The 15,366-nt window shown below is 55.3% G+C and overlaps 1 protein-coding gene and 1 pseudogene across 6 annotated transcripts in view; one reads left to right on the top strand and one right to left on the bottom strand.

Moving 5' to 3' along the window:
- The window catches only part of CTTN (cortactin), a 32,534-nt gene extending 24,022 nt beyond the window's left edge, over nt 1-8,512 (top strand). For all 6 annotated transcript variants that reach the window (XM_021685606.1, XM_021685601.1, XM_021685602.1 and 3 more), the window contains 5 exons: nt 664-812; nt 3,169-3,258; nt 5,321-5,477; nt 6,226-6,297; nt 7,382-8,512. In XM_021685606.1, the coding sequence (XP_021541281.1) occupies nt 664-812; nt 3,169-3,258; nt 5,321-5,477; nt 6,226-6,297; nt 7,382-7,518 (605 nt within the window). In that variant the 3' untranslated portion in view covers nt 7,519-8,512. The remainder of the gene's footprint in view (nt 1-663; nt 813-3,168; nt 3,259-5,320; nt 5,478-6,225; nt 6,298-7,381) is intronic.
- A 5,767-nt stretch (nt 8,513-14,279) lies between these two features.
- On the bottom strand, nt 14,280-14,744 carry LOC110576066 (annotated as a pseudogene).
- Between the last annotated feature and the right edge of the window lie 622 nt (nt 14,745-15,366).

Here is a 15,366-nt window from a genome sequence, read left to right as displayed (position 1 = left end):
AGGGGGGAGCGGGAGAGGGAGAAGCAGGCTCCCCGCTGAGCAGGTAGCCCGATGCGGGACTCGATCCCGGGACTCCAGGATCATGACCTGAGCCGAAGGCAGTCGCTTAACCAACTGAGCCACCCAGGCGCCCTGAGTTGATTCATTTTAGAGAGAATGTCTGTCAGATACCAAAGATGCACACTCGTACTTTGTCAGTTATCTCAGGGCAAAATAGTGTTCCAGGAAGAATCAGTGCAACTTGCAGCTCAGCGCACAAATCGTTTTCCTCGAGACGGCTGCAGAATTTGCTTCTGTGGCCCCCTCCCACCCGCCACAGGGGATTGGCAGATGTACACCCCGGGCTTGAGATCGACACAGCATCAGTGCTTTGTACGGCGTCATCGAGGGCATCGTTAGGGAAAATGTATTTCTTCCCTCCTGAGTGTGTGCTGGTGAAGAATCCAGGGCCGTTGGGAATGTGAAATACTCCAGATACCAGGCTCCCGCCGTCTGGCAGTCCTCCGGAACGTGCGGGAGACGGAGGCGCCGAGGCCGGTCTGGGATGGGCAGGCTGAGCGGGCCGCTGGCTCCCGTGGGGCAGGCCACCCTGGCGCGGGGCTGTGGTCGGGGGGACACACTGCCCCTCTCACTCCCAGCGTGCATCTCTCCTCCCCTCTGTAGTGAACAGCAGAACAAGCAACATTAGAGCGAACTTTGAAAACCTGGCAAAGGAGAAGGAGCAGGAGGACAGGCGGAAGGCGGAAGCCGAGAAGGCCCAGAGGCTGGCGAAGGAGAGACAGGAACAGGAGGAGGCCCGGAGGCAGCTGCATGTGAGTGTGGGGCCCATGGTCCAGAAGGTTCTCCGTGGAAAACGTTTGGAACCCTAGTTCGAGGCTTGCTCTTAGGAACTGTAACTCAGCCACACACATGGCGGGGCCGTTGACCGCCAGGTACTAGCCGGTCACCCGTGCTGCTCCCGTGCCCACCCGCCTCTGAAATTCTCCCTCCGCGGAGCCCCGGGCCCCACGTGTGCCTGGCGGTGTCCGTTCTGACCTGTGGCCCTCTGGAAGCCCCTTCCTCCTGGGGAGAAGGCCAAGAATACAGAGGGAACTCCCCGTGAAGGAGCAGAGCCGCTTTCTGCTTTCTTGTTCGACTCTCGCGTCTTTCTGCACCTGCATCTGTCGTGTGCATGCGTCTTTGTCCTGCTGTCCCCCAGAGGAGGCAGGAACGGGGGCTGCGGGAGGAGAGCGGGAGCACCTGGGCGTGTTCCTCGGCCTTCTCCCCAGGCCTGGATGTGGGGAGAAGGTGGTACCCACATTGCCCACCTGCTGAGCAGGCCGCCTGTGTCCGGGGCTCCCCGTGCTGCGGCCTCGCCTTCTCCTGTGGACCAGGGACGGAAGAACTCACTGCTGCGCTCCCGGGTAGTCGTGGAGCGGAATGAGGGATAGAGCCCATGAAGTTCTTTCGTAAACCGGAAAGCTTTGTTCCATTCCATAGACGTCTCCCCCCCAAAATCAGTAGTTAGGGCTCCGAGAACCCCCATCGAGAGGGAGCGGGGGGCCGAGGAAATGAACGTGCCGTGGGCACCAGAGATATGAACTAAATGCGCCCCGAAGGTGGTTCCATCACATGCAGAATAAGAGCCAGTTTGTGTAATTACGTCTTGTTAATTCCGTGATTGCTAGAAACTTTCCAAGTAAGGAGCTCACGAGTTGGGTTTTCTTGGTTGTTTAGCACGTGGATATACAGACTACAAGGCGTTTTTCCTGACATCTCGGTCTCATCAAATAATCATTGCCTTCCTCACTTTCTGCCTGCACGTCGTGACGTCTAGTCCCGTCAGCATCTGGACGGCGCAGGACGAGCGGGTGGCTTGCGGACGGCTGTCACTGTGGTTCTTTCTGGCGCCTTTGCTTTCCCTTGTCTTGCTGTCCCTTTAGCCGTGTTGTCCTCCGCTTCTAGCCCCTACCCCTCGCCTCTGCTGGCCCCTGGGAGCCCTCCCCGCTCAGGCCTCACTCCAGAGTCCTCTGGAGGTGGGTGGGCTCCCGGCGGTGGGCGGGCAGGACTTCAGCACGAATGCACACTTGCTTGACTCTCGGGTCCTGCTGGCTCGCCATGAGAAGTTATTCTCTGCGGCCAGCAGCTGTGAGAGGGGCCGTCCCAGACCCTCGTATGGCAGCTCAGGTGCGAGCGGCAGCCCGGGTCTCGGGCCATGCGTGCGGAGCCAGCCCGGACGGGACCCCTGCACGGGAACACGCCCAGGCCTGGGTGTTTGAGCTGGGGCCGGCTCCAGGCAGCCTGTGAACCTGACTGTCCCACTGGCAGCCCGGCGGGACGGAGGCCGGGGAAGGTTCAGGTCCTGCTTCCGGCGCATCCTGGTGCAGGCCCCTCGCGGTCCTGTCTCTTCCTCTGTGATGCCAGGCTGTCCGCACGGGTTTCCTGGGGCTGCCATCCCACGCGATCCCGGACTCTGCCTCAGAGCAACACACGTGGACCCTCTCACAGCTCTGGAGGCTTTTCCAGCTTCTAGAGGCACCCACGTTCCTGGGCTCGGGGCCCCTTCCAGCCTCTGTCTCCGTGGTGATCTCTTCTGATGGGTCGCTCACATGCCTGCCTCCTTCTAGAACCATCCCTGTGGTTACATCGGGCCCACCTGGGAAAGCTGGGATTGTCTCCCACCTCCCATCCGTAACTGCTTCTATCCTCAGTCCCTTTGGCCCTGCGAGGTCACCGCCTCCCGGGATCTGGGGGCTGGGGTGTCTGTGTCTTTGAGATGCCATTTTTCTGTCCACTACAGCCCACGCTCTGGCCCCCAAAGATTCCTGTATGTCTTATGTGCAGTACACACCCCATTTGTAGGTCCCCAGAAATCTCAGTCCCAATAGCAGCAGCTCGGAATCTCAAGGTCCTCATCTGGTCACCTATGCGAGGTCTGGGCCAGGTACAGGGTGGCAGCCTGCCTGCCCCCTGTGGTTTGCATGGTGACAGCAGGAGGACTGGGGGTCCCTGACGTCCTGGCTGTTGATGATGCGTGACCTTCACTTCACCTTGTCCTTAACGTTTTGGATGCTGAGTCTCCATGCTTCATACTCCCCACGCTCTGCTCTGGCAGTGAGCGCGGTCCCGTAAGCCTGGGTGGACCTTTTTCTGGTAGCCTTCTGACCGGCGCTTGCCTTTCAATTACAGGAGCAAGCCCGAGCCCAGAAGCCAACGCCCCCAGCCTCCCCGACTCCTCAGCCGGCTCAGGAGAGGCCACCCCCAAGCCCCGTCTACGAGGTTGGTGTTTTCGTTCAGTGTGCAAATGAGTCTGACCCCCCGAACACATCCTTCGCAGGTCCATGCCACTGTCCATGGAGGGGTCCCCTACCCCACTCTGCTTGGTGCCCCACCCGAGGGGATGGCCTGGGGAGGAGCCCTCGTGAGTGCTGGGGGCACGCGCCGCACGTCCAGCCTCTCTGTGTGTGCGGCCGCCCCCGCTGGCTTTCCTGGCCGAGCCTGCTGCCTCCCGGGCGGGTCTCCTGATGCTGTGTAGATGATTTCTAGTTCATCTCGACTGCTCTCTGCAGCACTTGACACTGACCCCACTCCCTTCTGGAAACCCATTTCCCGGCACCCAGCTGCCGTCCTTCCACATGAGCCGCCCTCCCCAGCTCTCCTTCCCTCAGTCCCTCTCGACCTTTGTGTTCCCCGGCGACTGTCCTTGGCCTGTAATCCTCATTCCCGTCATCGGTGCCTTGTGACTGCCTGCTCGCGTCCCTCACACCTGTCTTCTCTCCTGGGCTCCGAGTTACTGGGCTGCCTGCCTCACTGTCCCCCGTTCCATCACGGGTCTCTGCCCGGCCTCTCAGGAGCTCCTCTGCTGCTGCCTCGGGGGCCACACCTGGCCAAGCCCTGTGTCCCGTCCCCTCTGCCCTGGCCACTGCCCTGGGTCCCCTGCCCACCTCTCTCACCGGGACATCCTCAGAGGCCTGGGTTGTGAGGAACAGAAGCTGCCTCAGCCCTGCTGACACTTGCAGGGGTGAGGCGTCCGGTAGCTCGTGAACCGGACAGCTCTGGGCAGCGAGCCTGGGTCTTGGCGTAGGCACAGTGCCACCAGGGCCCTCTGTGAGCTGTTGCCCCCTCGTGGTGGCTCTGTCCTCCTGGACTTGTAGGCATTGTGGCGTGGCCTTGGGGCTCGTAACCCAGTGGCAGGAGGGGCCTTGAGTCATCTCCCCTTGTCCTGTTCCACTGCTGGGCCGGTCACTGAGGAGTCGGTCCTTGGAGAAGGCGGCGTGACTTGCTGTCCCTAGTGGCAGAGCAGGTGGGTCCCGTGACCGGCAGCCCGGCCAGAACCACGTGATACGCCGGGGACAGCGGTGCTGATGCCAGAAGATACGGAGTAGGGTGCGGCCAGGCAGCCTAGGATGGGATCCCCACACCCCCGACCTGCTCAGGATGTGCGGGGCAGCCAGCATGGTGCCCCCACACCAAGACCCGGCCTCAAACCCTCAGGGCGTCCCCTGCACATCCAGGGCAGACTTGCCCAAAGAAGGCTCTGGGCCTGTCGCTCTCTTGCGGTTAGTCCCTTGAGTGGCTCAGTGCCTGGCCTGGATGCGGAGTCCCCTCTCCGTGGCCTCCCTAGTGGCTCTCACGGGCTGCCCGAGCCATGATGGCCCTTTGCCGGCGAAAGCCAGTGCCTGACCCCGCTGGTTCTCACTGGGGCGTTTCTGTGTGTCCCTTGCTCTCTGAGCCCCCGACGGTGCCTTCAGATGGTCCCTGGTCGGAAAAACGAACTAAAGCCACTTGTTTCCGTTAGAGTCAGAAGTCACGACGGCTGTGAACAGCCTGGCGTTGGTTTCCTCTGGGTGTCTGCGCTTGCCCGTGGCTCGCCGGCCCCCCTTCCCTTCCGCTGGAGGATTTGGGCAGACCCGAACCCGCCGGCTGGGGGTGGGGCTGCGAAGCAGCGCGCAGAAGCCCGGCAGGCCTGGCGGGTCCTTGGGCGCCCCGGGCAGCCTCGGCGGCCCGGGCCTTTATTCACAGGCCAACCTGCCCCGGGCCCCGGGGTTCAGCTGCAGGCACGGCTCGGGGCGGTGCTGTTCCCCACAGGCCGCGTGGTTTCGTCACTGCAAGACTCTGGGGTGTCGGGGGCTGTGACGGTGGGGTTGCTCAGCAGGAAATGGCACGTGGTCCTCTTAACTGTGCTGCGCCACGATTAGAATCTGAGCATTCTCAAAACGTGAGCGGATGGTGCCTCCTCACCGCGGGTCCGTGCTGCGACCCCCCGGGACTGACAGGAAGCCCGTGTTGGGGACCCAGCGTGGGCTACAGGAAATGTCTCCTTGACTCTCCCCTACCCCAGGACGCGGCTTCATTCAAGGCCGAGCCCGAGCCCGAGCCCGAGCCCAGGTACAGCATGGAGGCGGCCAACTACCAAGACGCCGGCAGCCAGCAGGGCCTGGCCTACGCCTCGGACCCCGTCTATGAGGCCACAGAGGCCCCCGGGCACTATCCAGCAGGTACAGGGGGAGGGGCGCCCCGCCAAATCCCCGTCTGTCTCTGCTCATCTGTGAAAGTGGTGTCCGTCTCCCCGTGGCCTGACCCGCCCCACCTGGCCTGTGCTGGCGGGGTCCTCGTCTCCCCCGCTGGGAGGGCACCAGGCCCCCCTCCCCCAGGGCTCGGCGCGGCCTCCCATGGGGGTTACAGGAAGGCCGCGGCTGCTGCGGGGTGGTGGGTGGGGAGGAGTGTGAAGGGAGTGGTCTCTGCTGCTCTCCCTTCACGGTAGCAGCTCGGGCAGAGCCTGGCTCCAGGAAGACAGAGTGTCTTGAGGTCCTTCAAGGTGATTCCTATAAAATCAAAAAATTTTATACATGTTTCAGTGGGATGAACACGCAAGTCGGTCTCTCATCTTTAAAGATGAGGTTTCCTTCCGTATATTTGGGCAGATTGAGCCTGAACCCATCCGAGAACACAGCTCAGGACAGAGCCTTGGCTTTTCCCCGAGTGCGACGGGAGGCGTTGGGCAGTGCGGGGCCCCTTCTCAGAGTACCAAATACATAAAATTTAACAGCCCGTCCTCTGAAAGTTGCCTTGGTGCCCACCCAGATCGTCACACGCCCCGGCTGGCGTCCGCGTTGGGAAGGGGTGGGTTTGCTCTGTAAACCCGGACTCCTTCCTCTTGCTGATCGGCGCCCCAGGCAGGGCTGGCTGAGAAAGGCGAGGAGGCACTTTGGTTAACCCTCAGCTTTTGTCCCGGTTTATTTTTAGAGGAAAACACCTATGACGAATATGAAAATGACCTTGGGATCACGGCCGTCGCCCTGTACGACTACCAGGCTGGTGAGGGACCCACGTTCCTACCTGCTGCTTGTTCTCCGCTGATGCTGCTCTTAGGAGTTTGACTCCCAGAGCGTTATTACAATTTTTAAGAAGTAACTTGTTTTGAAGTAATCTCAAAGTTACAGAAACTCCATTTTCCCCACCATTTCTATGCCTCCTCGGACCCTTGGTTACTCTTAGCCACAGGGGTGCCCCAGGCCCCCCAGAGGCCCCAGTGTGAACTCCCCGGAACCGAGGACACTGCCCACCCCAAAGCATACTCCATCCAAGTGGGAGGGTCAGCCCTGAGACACCGTGAGGTCTGCTGCGGGTCCCATTTTTACCAGCTGTCCCAGCTACCTCTTGTCCCGTTTGCACCGGTTGTCTCTGATCCACCCCATGGCCTCATCCTGGGGTGACCCGCGGCCCGCCTGAGGCTGTGCCCTGAGGACTGGGCGGCCCCGGGAGAGCTTCCTGCTTTTTACTGTGACGGGCCCCTCCATCTGTCCCGCACTGCAGTGTCCCCACCACCCGTGGTCCAGTGTGTGGGCCAGCATTTCTCCTGCTGCTGCTGAGGGCTGTTGTGTGGTCCTCCCAAGATGCTGGGCGTCCTCAGGCTGCCGGCCATCGCTCCAGGCGCACTGCCAGCCCCCGGTGCGGTGTGCCCGCGTCCCCCTCCCTGCCGGTGGTGCCTCCATCCTGCCCTAGGAAGAGCACGTGCCCCTCCCGTTTGCTTATATCTGTTTCCACGCACCTGTCGGCACGGGTGTGGATTTTGTGAAATTGGGCATCTGTAATTTTTACACCGTGGTACATTTACCCTTGTATCTGCCGCCCCAGCTGCCACCTCGGGCTCCTTCCTAGGCTCCCCTTGGCGCCTTGTAAGCACGTTCTCCAGTGGGAGAATGGGAGAAGTCTGGCGCTGGGGGCTCGCGTGCTCGGGGCTGCTGTGTGAGGCGAAGGGCAGGGCAGCGGAAGGAAGGCCGAGCTCTGGGGGAGGGCTTGCTGTGCCGCCCGGCCGGGGGCCCGGAGCACGCCCCTCCCAGTGGACCGGGCCGGGCTCGGTGTCAGTGTCACCCTCCTGTCTCTCTCCCCTCTCCCTTAGCGGGCGACGACGAAATCTCCTTCGACCCCGACGACATCATCACCAACATAGAGATGATCGATGACGGCTGGTGGCGCGGGCTGTGCAAGGGCAGGTACGGGCTCTTCCCGGCCAACTACGTGGAGCTGCGGCCGTAGGTGCCCGGCGGGAGGCCGCTGTACAAACCGCTTTTATACGTGATCCTTCCGCTGATGCTTTTGGAAATGCTCATGCCACAGAATTCGCTAATATATTGTAATCACACACCTTAGGAGGACTCGGGTAATCGATTTTATGCATTTAAGGCATTTTCTTTGTTTCTGCCAAATTGACTGTCACGTGGAGCCACTTTGGGACCCTCGGCTGTCCTGAGTGCATGCCCTCCTCGCCCCACCGGTGGCGGTCGGGCCCCTGACACGCTGCCTGTGCTCGGACCGGCCGCGCGCTGTTGGGCGGGAGTCACTGTCCCTGGCAGAGGGGGCGCTGACGGGAGGCTGGGACTGAGAGCAGTGGTGCAGCGGGCGGCGGCTTTAGCTCTGGGTGGGAGCACCTTCGCGTTTCCCCAGACCCGCGCTCTCCGCCTCCCTCCCTCGTCCCTCCCCTGGCACCTGCTGCCAGGAGTGCCGCTCCTGCCGCGGCTCCTGCCCCCGAAGCAGCGTCACCCAGTGCTGGCGCACACCGCCCCCCCCGGGCGGCCCGGAAAGGCAGCCGCCTTCACTGTCGTACCCTGCCAGAAACATTTTTCCCGTCAAGGCACTCGTGTTCGTTGTGCCAAAATACCACGTCACGTGACAGTCAAATGCGATCGATTGACTTGGCTAAAGAGTGAAGCGGAGAGTGCGTTCTCCCGCCCCGGACGCTCCCCGTGGACACTGCCTGGGAGCACATCGCCCTCCTGGTAGCCGGGGAGGCCAGGTCAGCACTGGCAACGGTCCGGGGCAGTCTTTCCGGAAGATTCTGTCGCGGTGTCTCGGGTGTTGGGGACGTGAGCGTCTACTTCCTAAAGTGCGTTTCTGCATAATCCTTGCTTTACCACAGTTAGGTCGGGTTTTATATGCAATTATTGTATCTACGTTCCTGTAGCACACATCATAGGTATGATTTTTTTTAAATTAAATATTCAAAATAAACTTTTTTGATCCACTTGCTTGCTGATGTCCCTCTGGTATTGGTCACTTTGTTCCACCTAGAAGTTGGCTTCCTGACCCTTGACCTTTAATTTATCAGCTTTAGACAAACTAAAGTTTCCCTTTTTAAGAAGCATGCTCCTTAAAGAGCACTTTTTATGAGGGGAAATGTGTTTACACTTTGATATTATTTAGACAGGAATTCCAAGCAAAATAGAAAACCCCATCTATTTAAAAATCATTAGGAATTAATAGTTCTCACAGTAAATCCCGAGGTGGTTATAGTGGGGCTGAAGGCACTGTTCTCCTTTGGGGTGCAGTACTGAGGTTCGAAGCAGCCGTTGAACGTGGGGCGTGTGGAGGCTGGCGTGGGTGTCGGGACGGACAGACTCCGTGAGCAGGTCTGGACTGCCCAGCTCGGTGGTCGTCCACTCCTGGTCACGGGGGTTCTACGTTGGAGTCCCCCCCCCAGCATGGCGGTGGAGGGGCCGTGTGCACAGACCAGGCTCCCCAGGTGCCGTGGGGGTAGGCGGGCCTCTCCTTGTGGACGTCTGTGTGGCAGGACGGCGTGGAGACTTCTGGATGTGCCGCCCTCACCGTCCCTGGAAGAAGCGGAGGACAGCGCAGATCCCGGACAGTCCAGAGTCGTGCCATCCTCCATTTATGGGAGCTGGGGGTCACTCACCGCCGCCACAGGTCTGCTGGGACCCCCTCGTCTTTTGGAGTATGAGGCACTTTGAAGGTACCTTCTGAGGATAGTGGAACAGAAAGGCAGAAAGGGCCTGGGTTTCTGACAACATCAGGGAGCTGCCCCACTAGTCTTGCATGCTTCAGTTCCTTTTTTTTTTTCTAATGAGGCAGAGACAAACTTTTATTCTATCTAAGCCATAATTATTTCCAGTATCTGCTACAAGTGCAAACAGTTTCCAACTGATTCGCTAGGTCAATGAGTATGAAATTTCCCTCTTGAAAGTTTGCACACGAGAGCATGTTTCTTCTAACTTTCACCAAATTCAAGTATTATAAAAATTTCAGGTCTCTGACTATCTTCTAAATGAAAATGCATATTCTTGTTGCTTGTGTTTCATTTTACTTCCAGGGAATGGCCCCCTTTCTTTCCTTCCCTCTCCTTTTATCATCTGCTTGCTTCCTTTCTTACACACGCACAAGCGACTCATGACAGACTCATGGTGACCATTCAAACAAGGACTTTCAATTCTGGAAATACCTGGAACTGGACATTATGATAACCTTCTTGCCATAAAATGCCAAAAACATTAGATAAATGGTAACCAACATCTTTTAAATGTAGAGCTGAGGTGGTAGGAAGGTTAAGAATATCCTCAGGAGCCAAACAGAAAGCTCGGCCTCCAGTCCTGATGAGCACGAGGTCATCAGTGTGCGGCAGGTGGAGGAGCCTGGAGTGGAGGGGTTTGCCTGCACACGGGCGGGAGGCATGGCTTGAGGCCCAGCGGGGTGTACCGCTGGGACAGAGGACCCCAACAAAGCTGGGGCCCTTAACGGGACATTGCCTCAAGGAAAGGGTAGCAGGGTAAGCCTGTGCCCGTCGGCAGCACCAGAGATCCCAGTAACTTGTCTGTCTAGCCTGCAGGTCCGGGTAGGGAAAAAGAGGTGGTATGATGTTTGGTCAAGATTTTGTTCAAAGGAGATTAACTGAAACTGATGAAGTGGAAAAGGCAAGCTTGGCAGAACCCCCTGAGTGGCGCAGAAAGAATGGAGGAGGATGTTAGGGCAGACGTTTTCCCAAACTAGCTGCTGGGGGTGACCTTAACTCAGGACAGCTTGGTTGCCCTCTCACTGAGCAAATAGCGATTTCCTACTATATCCCTGCCTCTTTGCTTAAGAATTGGGGATGCAGAGGGCTCCTGGGTGGCTCAGTCAGTTAAGCGTCTGCCTTCAGCTCGGGTCATGATCCCGGGGTCCTGGGATCGAGCCCTGCATCAGGCTCCCTGCTCAGCGGGGAGCCTGCTTCTCCCTCTGCCCCTTTCCCCCAACTCATGCTCGGTCGCTCTCTCTCAAATGAATGAATAAATAAATAATCTTAAAAAAAAAAAGAATTGGGGATGCAGAGATAAAGAGTCTCTGGACAGGGGAGGCATGGAGCGACTGCTGGTGGCTCTGAGGTTTCCTTTTGGGGTCATGATGTTCTGGCATTAGACATAGGAGGTGGTCACACAACATCCTGAATGCACGAAATGTCATCGAGTTGTACACTAAAATGGTAAATGGTTTAAAGAAAAGGAGAGAGACAGTCCCAATCCTGTAGTTTGTAGGTATAGGGACAGACAGAAAATCTTTTTTTTTTTTTTTAATTTATTTATTTGAGAGAGAGAGAATGAGAGAGAGCACATGAGAGGGGGGAGGGTCAGAGGGAGAAGCAGACTCCCTGCCGAGCAGGGAGCCCGATGCGGGACTCGATCCAGGGACTCCAGGATCATGACCTGAGCCGAAGGCAGTCGCCCAAGCAACTGAGCCACCCAGGCGCCCCAGAAAATCTTGATACCATATGAAAGGCAGGGGTGCCATGGGCATCAGAGGAGGGCAGCTGGGCAGAGTCAGGGACAGATTCTGGGAGGAGGTCAGGCTTGAGCTGGGTCTTGGGTTGGGGGGGAAGCAGGGTGGTCTGAGCAGGAGGACAGTGTGCGAGCAGGGCCTTGATATTGCTGAACTCTCAGGCACAGGTGGGTATGGAGAAACACCAGAGCTAGCGATCAGGTCATAAAGGGCTTTATCAGCCAGTTACGGGGATTGGGCTTTATTCTGAGTGCACACAGGAGTTATTGAAGACTTTCAAGCCCTGAAGTGATCCCATCTGTTTTCTGGAAGGATCAGTTAGGCATCTGAGATGTCAGCGTGATACTTAACTTCTTAGCACCAAAGTCCTTAAAGATGAATGTCATAAATAAAACTAAAGTGTTAGAATTTAACCCTTAGTATTTCAAGGGTTATTATTAGCTTTTGCCCTGTGTACTTGCGAAGGAAAAAAGTAAAAAAGCCTCATTTCATTTACTGAAAACAAAGAAAACACAGTATTACTTGGAATTGATCCTGGGTTCTCTACTCTGTTCTGTTAACCTATTTATCTTTCCACCAACGCCACACAGTCTTGGTTACTGTGGCTCTACAGTGAGCCTTGAAATTGGGTGGACTGATTTCTCTCACTTTATTCTTCTTTTCAAAATTGTCTTAGCTGTTATAGGTCTTTGCTTTTCCATATACATTTAGAATAATCTTGTTTATATCTATGAAAAATCTTGCTGGGATTTTTTTTTTTAAAGATTTTATTTATTTATTTGACAGAGAGAGACACAGCGAGAGAGGGAACACAAGCAGGGGGAGAGGGAGAGGGAGAAGCAGGCTTCCCGCCGAGCAGGGAGCCCGATGCGGGGCTCGATCCCGGGACCCCGGGATCATGACCTGAGCCGAAGGCAGACGCTTAACGACTGAGCCACCCAGGCGCCCCATCTTACTTTTTTTTTTTTTTAAAGATTTTATTTATTTATGTGACAGAGAGAGACACAGCGAGAGCAGGAGCACAAGCAGGGGGAGTGGGAGAGGGAGAAGCAGGCTTCCCGTGGAGCAGGGAGCCCGATGCGGGGCTTGATCCCAGGACCCTGCGATCATGACCTGAGCCGAAGGCAGATGCTTAATGACTGAGCCACCCAGGCGCCCCTTGCTGGGATTTTGATAGGAATTACACTACACTTACATATTGTCTTCACCCTGTAGAGAGCCTTCAATATAGAAATATGGTATTTCCCTCCATTTATTTACATCTTCTTTCATTTATTGCGTCAGCATTTTGTAGTTTTTAGTATCTAAGTCTTATATGTATTTTATCAGATCTACATCTAAGTATTTCATTTATTTTTGGCAGTTATGAACTCTATTTCTGTTTTCAGTGTTCACACATCCATTGCTTTTCTGTAGAAGAAATACAATTGATTTTCTTACGTTTATCTTATATCTTGTAACCTTGCTGTGCTTCCTTATAAATTCTAGAAAGTTTTTGTTGTTGTTGTAGATGCCTTGGGATTTTCTACGCAGACAGTCACATCACCTGCAAAATGAGACCGTTTTATCTCTTCCTTTCCAATCTATATGCCTTTTCTTGCCATATTGCCTTGGCTAGAATGTCTAGCACTATGTCGGGAGTGCTGACAGTAGACGTCCTTGTTCCCAGTCTTTGGAGGAAAGCGCTCAAGCTTTCCCCATTAAGTGGAGTGTTACCTGTAGGTTTCTGGTAGATGCTCTATTTACGCCTTTGTAACAGTATTGACTAGATGTGTCTTCCGGTCCTACCTTCATCCATAAACCGCAATGACGCTGTCACAGCTGGCCTCCAGGACGACCCCAGTGCTCCTGGGATCGTGCCCCAGGGCAGCCCCTCCCCATAGAAGAGGGCAACCTGCGTAATGATAGGATGCTGGGAAAATGGCGGGGTGTCACCTCCGAATGTGAGTCATCGGAGACACCGTAGTTTCGGCCTTGCTCTCTTGGATCAGGAGCTCTCAGAGAAACTGGCCCTCCGTCATGAGGAAGCTCAGACAGCCCTCAAGGAGCTGAGGCCTCCTGCCAACAGCCATGTGAGTGTGTCACCTTGGAAACAAACCCTCTGTCCCCAGAAAGTCTCGGTCAACATGTCAGCCGACGCCTCACGAGAGGGGCTGAACCACAACCACCTCGCTAAGCGGCTCCCAAATTCCTGGCCTACACAAACAGTATGAGATAATCAATGTTTACTGTTGCTTTAGGCCACTCAATTTTGGGGTAACTTATAAGGCAGCAACGTGTAACTAGGGAGATGTTTGAGTTTCTTATTTGAATCCGGCAAAGAATGGGCATGGGCTCCTTCATAGAAAACGATGCTCTGCTCATGGGCATACCTTGGTACCCTTTGTGAGGGGGCGGCTGTCAGGCCCTGCAAGGACTTATGAAAATGTATAGAACGCCCTTCACCCCCCCAGTTCTACGTCTAAGGATTTATCCTGGTTGTACGTGCACCTGTGCATAAGGGAGACGCCCCCCATGCCCGTCTGCAGGGCCCGTGAGAGTGTGGAACATCTGTGCCGAGGGGCTGGGCAGCCGAGAAAGGGCAGGCCCCCCGGGGAACCATCACCAAGATGCGTGGGAGCTGACACAGGCGAGTGGTCCTGGGGGCAGCGGTTTGGTGATTTCTGGGAGCTCGGAGATGCCGAGATCCAGTCCCCAGGGAGCACCCGAGAGATGCTCTCACACACGCGGACTTGGGTATATTCACAGCAGCACTGCTTGGTTTGGTTTGTTTTTTATTATTTAAAAAAATATTTATTTGGGGAGGGGGAGGCGCAGAAGGAGAGGGAGAGGGAGTCCTTGAAGCAGACTCCCTGCTGAGTGTGGAGCCCCACACAGGGCTCGACCTCACCACCCCGAGATCACGACCCGAGCTGAAACCAAGAGTTGGGCACTTAGCTGCCTACACCATCCAGGCACCCTTTGGTTTTTTTTTTTTTTTTTAAAGATTTTATTTATTTGACAGAGACACAGCAAGAGAGGGAACACAAGCAGGGGGAGTGGGAGAGAGAGAGAAGCAGGCTTCCCGCGGAGCAGGGAGCCCGATGCGGGGCTCGATCCCAGGACCCCGGGATCATGACCCGAGCCGAAGGCAGACGCTTAACGACTGAGCCACCCAGGTGCCCCCACCCTTTGGTTTTTTAATTAATTAATTTATTTTTATTTTTAATGTCCAGCATTTATAATACGAGGGCCAGAGTTTTCTTCCCAACTCAAGTTTATACATTTTCGATTGGCTTGTGAGGCCAATAGGGATACTTCTTGTCTAATTTGGTTTCTGGGAAGACTTCATTCGGGTCCTCAATGGTTATCTGATCAAATGGAATTATGTTCCTCATCTTCTCCAGCTCTTGTTCATATTCCTCAATCCTGGCCTTTGAGGGAGACTAAAACTCAGCACAGCTTTTCATCGGCTTTTTCTTCAGCATCCACCTGAACAGTGTATCTGTCCTCGGGCATGGGAACCTTCAGGGCATTAAACTTCTCCAGGTCATCTACCATGCCCAGCCCTTGTCGTAAGCCCCGTCGATAGCAGGTGGATTCTCGGGGGGAGTAGCCAACCTGGAGGTAAGCGTCTCCTTCCAGGATTTCAGGGAGTTAGCAATGGTCTTCTGGTTTTGGGGTATGATCTCCCCAGAAGCTACCCAGTCAATGGCTTTTAGAGTAAGTTTTCACCCAGCCATCATGAGATCCTTCACCGACCCCAGCAGTCCACGGTCCACAGCAACAAGGAACAGAATGGGGTTTTCCTTGGTTTGTTTTTTAAATAAACTTTTAATTTTAGAATACTTTTAGATTTTTAGAAAGGTTGTAAATTCAATACAGGGAAATTCTTAAAATACTCCCTGCCAATTTCCCTTATGATTAACTTCTTGCTCAACCACCGTCCATCCACTTACTCAAACTAAGAAATTAACATTGGTATAACACCGTTAACTGACAGACTTTATTTGGATTTAAATTGTTTTCATGAATGTCCTTTTTCTGTTCCAAGATCCAGGATCCCACATTCCATTTAGAAAACATTTTTTTTTTTCTTAAAAAGGAGATGTATTGAGACATAATTTGCTTACCATATAATTCACCTAGCTAGAGCTTTTAGTGTATTTGCAGAGTTACGGAAATACTACCACTGTCTAATTCCAGAACATTTTCATCACCCAAAAAGCAACCCATGCTGGGCAGTGGTTACTCCCCTTCCCCTCCCCCCATGCCTGGCTCCCACTCATCTGCTGTCCGTGTCTGTGGATCTCCCTGTTCAAGACATTGCATGGAAACGGAATTGCATGATATGTGGTAATTTGG

This window comes from Neomonachus schauinslandi, chromosome 11 (genome assembly GCF_002201575.2).
Source record: "Neomonachus schauinslandi chromosome 11, ASM220157v2, whole genome shotgun sequence".
Taxonomy (NCBI): domain Eukaryota; kingdom Metazoa; phylum Chordata; class Mammalia; order Carnivora; family Phocidae; genus Neomonachus; species Neomonachus schauinslandi.
Note: the sequence above shows the minus strand (reverse complement) of the source record. Positions and strands in the feature narration are given on the sequence as shown.